This window comes from Fukomys damarensis, unplaced genomic scaffold (genome assembly GCF_012274545.1).
Source record: "Fukomys damarensis isolate Sample0158 unplaced genomic scaffold, DMR_v1.0_HiC HiC_scaffold_35, whole genome shotgun sequence".
NCBI classification, from domain to species: Eukaryota; Metazoa; Chordata; class Mammalia; order Rodentia; family Bathyergidae; genus Fukomys; species Fukomys damarensis.
In genome coordinates this window covers 56,885,442-56,890,364 of record NW_022900947.1, presented here as the reverse complement: position 1 = coordinate 56,890,364, position 4,923 = coordinate 56,885,442, and the positions used below count along the sequence as shown (strand labels likewise).

Here is a 4,923-nt window from a genome sequence, read left to right as displayed (position 1 = left end):
ATTTTTTTTTTTTTTTTTTTTTTTTTTTGGTCAGATATTTTTAAGGTATCTCTTATTCCAATTTGTCTGTAGTGTATGATTTTAAATTTAATATAGAAGATACTATTAGAAAACCAGAAGTACAATATAATACAGTTTTTAAAAGATGTCTCTTTTTATCCTAAAATGTTGGTAGTAAAATTAATTCTCTCATTCTAAAATCAGGTATATGTTCCTACTCAGAAGAAAAAACTATGCTCAGTCACCCAAAGACTCCTGGTAGAGCTTTTACAATGTGGGCCTCCCAAATACTTTATAGACAGAGAACTATTGACTTTAGTAAATTTGTCTTAATGTTTGCATTTTTAATGTAGAGGTTCATGTGGACAGTTCCCACTGATGTCAGATTCTACCAAACTCTTTCCATGATCATTTACAGTTTCAATTTTTCCTGTTTTACTTTACATTTAAAATATGTGTAATAATTTTTCTTTTTAATCTCTGCAGATGAGCCATGTTTGGGTGACAAGTCCATATTCTGTCAGATGGAGGTGCTGGCCCGTTACTGCTCCATACCGGGTTACAACAAGTTATGCTGTGAGTCATGCAGCAAGCACAGCACCCTGCCCCCACCGTACCTTCTAGAAACTGCTGAGGCTCATGGCGATGCCATTTTTAGCCCCACTGACCTCCCTAGTGCTCTAGTGATGCCCACACCTTTGGGTTCTTACTATGCAGAGATGCCTGCTGAGAAGAAACGTGTGGGTAGCGTTTCTTCAGTGGGAAGCCCAAATGCACATCCTGCTTTCAGGCCAAACCACAAGTCTGATGGTGCTAACTTACCCCAGAGCCGGGCTCGGCAGGCCGGAAGTCAGACACTAAGCCTGCTCTCTGTGCCGTCTTCCTCACCCACCAAGAGCGGCCACCTCCACTCAGACTCAGAGGTAGTTGCTGCTCCCTTCCTTGAAGTCAGTGATTCGATAGGTGCTTCTCAGACAAGAACCTCAAAGAAAGATGGAAAGATTATTCATAAGAGACGTCCAGTTAGCTCACCCACCTTAGAAAGATGAGAAAACGAATCCAGAAGATGCGGAATCAGAAAGACAACTGGACATCCTCCCCTTCAGATGGTGCTGCATTCACCTTGGTTAAAGTGGAAAGTGTTAGAGACCGTTGACTCCCTTTAGCTATCAGTGGAAGAAAAAAAAGGTGTGGGTTTTCTTTCTCATTGCTTTTGTCCTCCTTCTCTGCCACATGGACTCCTCTGCCAGAATTCATTGGAAGAAAGCACCAAAGATTACTAACAGAAGGAAAGTAAGTTGCTGCATTGGTCACTCCCTAAAGAAGAAAGGCAATAGAATGAGCTGTGCATATCAACTGATTCTTTATTTTAAAAAAAGTAAAAATTAAAGAGATGCCAACAGTTTACACTTTAAGAAGAAATTTGGGAAATGGGCAAAGAATTCCTAGACTTGTATTCCTATTTATCTATATTAGAAATATTGTATGAGCAAATTTTCAGCTGTTGTGTAAATATTGTATATTGCAGAAATTCATATTATTTTAAGAGATGTTCTCAGAATGATTGTTTACTATCTTACATTTATGGATGTTCTGGGTGCCTGTCATTCATTGAGTGTTGCCTTATTTGAATTGTTCAACATTCCATGGGTTGTCTTTCAAAGCACAATACTACAGAGAAGTTAGAATTACAGCTACTGACAGTACAGTGTTCTCCTGTATGGTTTTTGTTAAATCAGCAACATGGTACCTAAATGATACAAAAAAAAAAAAAAGAGAGAGAGAAGCTTCAGAAAGCAAATCTCACTGTGCCCCTTGGCCTCCATCCTTATGGGTGAAGGTTTAGTGTACTTGAGGTCACAGGAAAAGTAAGTGTGCCTGTGCAAGACGACACTGAAGTCTGGGTGTCCTATGTTCTTGTTTTGTTTTTTAGTCCTCCTGTTGGTGATATTCAAATAGTAATACTTGATGTACTATAATAACCACAAAGGAAACATGGGATAATTTGTATATTGGTAACTGAGAAAGGTATCATCAAACTGGAATTTACATTCAAATATGGAAGGGCTTTGGAAGCAGGTTTTAAAAAGCATTTGTCAGTGATTATTTATTTTCTGTATGGTTTATATCCAAATGTTCACAACCACAATGCATCTTGACTGAAATAATGTGCTAGTAATTTATGTCAGTGGTCACCTTGCTCACAGCAAAACCAGAAATGCTCTCTCCAAGGGAGTAGATGTAAAGTATTTGTATATAGAATTCAGAACTGAAACTATTTATTAAAAGTTGATTTTTTTTCTTGATAGTATTTTTATGTGCTAAATATTTACACTAATATCAATGACATACTTTGGTAAACTAGAGAGACATAACTATAGAAATGTGCTTTATTCAGTGCATTGAGGAAAAATTGAAGCAAACCACCCCAGCCAATTCAAAGAACCAAAATTGAACAAATTTGATGTTATGTAGATATTTTGCATTTCTAAAGTAGTTGACACAAACTTGATGACTTGTTCCCTTTTAAGGAAACATAAAATAGAAACTTAACTAGCTGCTTAATGAAATAGTGAAGTAGAAACATTTTTTAAAGTATGTGAAATAGAGCTGTGCTTCCTGAATTTTACATAAAGAAACATTGTTAGCTTAGTGTTTTGGGGGTGAGTACCTGAACTCTCTAAAAACATATTATAAACTAAAATGTAGTTGTGTTGACCTCTCAAAGCACAAAATATACAAGGATTTTGGGGTTTTAACTCATAACCTAATGACCGAAGCCATTGACTCTGCCTCCAAAGAATTGCTGCTACATTGTGCAAGAATCTCTATAAGGTTAGAAAGGTAAATTCCAGATAGTACAATAATCTCCGAGACTTAAAATTTCCCTGGAATGAAATTCTCTCTAGTTTGCTTGCATGTGCATATGTTTGGTCTACAGGAGATAAAGATTGACACACACCGTCTTGGTAAGATGGACGTGGTCATCACACTCTGATCTTTGAGCTTTCTTTTCTACTAAGCTAAAAAGTTCTTTTTAATAAAGTGTATACTACTGATGCTGTTTGTTGTATTGGGAACACTTAGTAATAAAAATGTTAACAACATACAGATCTGGAATTAACTAGATTTTATCATTAGATTAATTCCACAGTAATAGAAGTGTGTCCTTCCTCCTACAAGGTGAACAGAACTCAGATTCTGTTGCACCCTGTTTCTGTAAAGAAGCTCATATTAAGAGACAGTGTGTCCTGTTTTCCTATCAGGGATATAATAATACTCTTTTCAAACAAAACAAGAGGTTTTGGGAGGTGGCTTTCTGCTTAAGTCTGTCCTAGAGAAGTACAGAAAGAAGATGGTAGTCATATTGGTACTTATGAGAAGAAAATAAGAGCTTCTGTTCTTCAGAATGTGGAATCTTAGAGTGATTTTTAAATAAAAGCTGTCAGCCAGCTTGGAGCCCTCATTGTCTAAGGCCTGATAGGAACTGATTTCTCAAGATTCAGGATTCTGGAAAAGAAGAGAACATGGTGGTAGATGGCTTCTTACTGTGTCAGAGAAACACTGCAGTGTGGTGGCCACAGTTTGAACTGCACACCACACAAGTTTGATTTCCACTTCCCCCTTCCTACCTGAGTGCCTTCAAGTAATCCAAGTTCAAGTTTCCTTATATGTAAGGAAAGATACACACAGGCTCTCTTACTTTTCCTGTAACCTCAAGTGCACTAAGCCTTCACCCATAACACCCATGGGTTGCAGAGCTGTCCCAGGTCATTTCATAATTGCTTCCAGAAATCAGATAAAGTAACTAAAGCTGTTACCACAGGGCCTGACACACAATTACTCAGTAACTAATACCAAGCCATTATATTCCTCATCATCAATGTATAACTAATCCACAGCATTCCTCCAGGATGCACAGCTAGTTTCAATCCTGTCTCTAAGTCTCATTGATGATGATAAAGACTATTTTGGAAATCTAATGACAGCTCAACTTTAGAAATTGATGATCAACTCATTAAAAATGATGTCTAGTCATTAAGTTTGAAGAGTGTTGCCAAATTATGCTCACTCTCCCTTTGCAGCAATGAATAGACTAAGGGACTAGTTATGTGTCCTTCAAAAATAGTCAATGCCAAACTATTAATTGTTTATCATATTTGCAATGATTCCCCAAACTAGAGCCATCAATGTTTCAAACAGCCCACTGCGCACACATGCCACAGGTAGACTTCCACTGTCATAAGCAACCTCTTCTAGCTTCAAACTTTTCTGCTACAGCTAAAAGATTTAGGGCTTTGCTCTGGATAGGCTTTGGTTTAACAGATCATTGCCTTGAATTGGATCTTTCATTTAGACCATTAAATCTTCCCTCATGTCAACAAAAGCTTATTTTGTTTTCTTGTCATTTGTGTGTTCACTGGAGAAACACTTTTATTTTCCTCAAAGAACTTTGCATTCACAGTTGGATGTTTGGTGCAAGAGGCCTACTTTCCAGCTTGTCTTGGCTTTCAACATGTCTTCCTCACTATGCTTAATCATTTTCAGCTTTTGATTTAAAATGAGAAATAAGCTTTTAGCAAGATTTACAGTAAGAATCAGGGTTAAAGAGCAGAAAGGAAAGATTTGAAAAGCTGGTCATGTGGCCAGAATAGAAGCCCCAATGTCAGTGCTAAGGAAGTTAAGGTTGCTGAAGAGATTACCAACATAAAAAGAAACCACCAGGACAAGGAGAAAGATTCCTTATGGATATCTCAGGAATTAAGCAGACCCCACACCTTACAGGCTTAAGGGTGTAAAAATATGAACTCATTTTAAAGACTTTGCTTTGAGAACAGGATACTGTTGTACCCTACTCACTCAGAGCCATCTAAGGAAGGATTTCTCTTCCCTCAGCCATCTAGGCACTCAACAGGCACTCTA

The 4,923-nt window shown here is 37.5% G+C and overlaps 1 protein-coding gene across 3 annotated transcripts in view; it reads left to right on the top strand.

The window, feature by feature from the left end:
• Positions 1–4,366, top strand: part of Adamts3 (ADAM metallopeptidase with thrombospondin type 1 motif 3) — a 275,045-nt gene extending 270,679 nt beyond the window's left edge. For all 3 annotated transcript variants that reach the window (XM_010610872.2, XM_033758851.1, XM_033758850.1), the window contains one exon: positions 487–4,366. In XM_010610872.2, coding sequence (XP_010609174.1) covers positions 487–1,049 — 563 coding nt within the window. In that variant the 3' untranslated portion in view covers positions 1,050–4,366. The remainder of the gene's footprint in view (positions 1–486) is intronic.
• Positions 4,367–4,923: the final 557 nt, after the last annotated feature.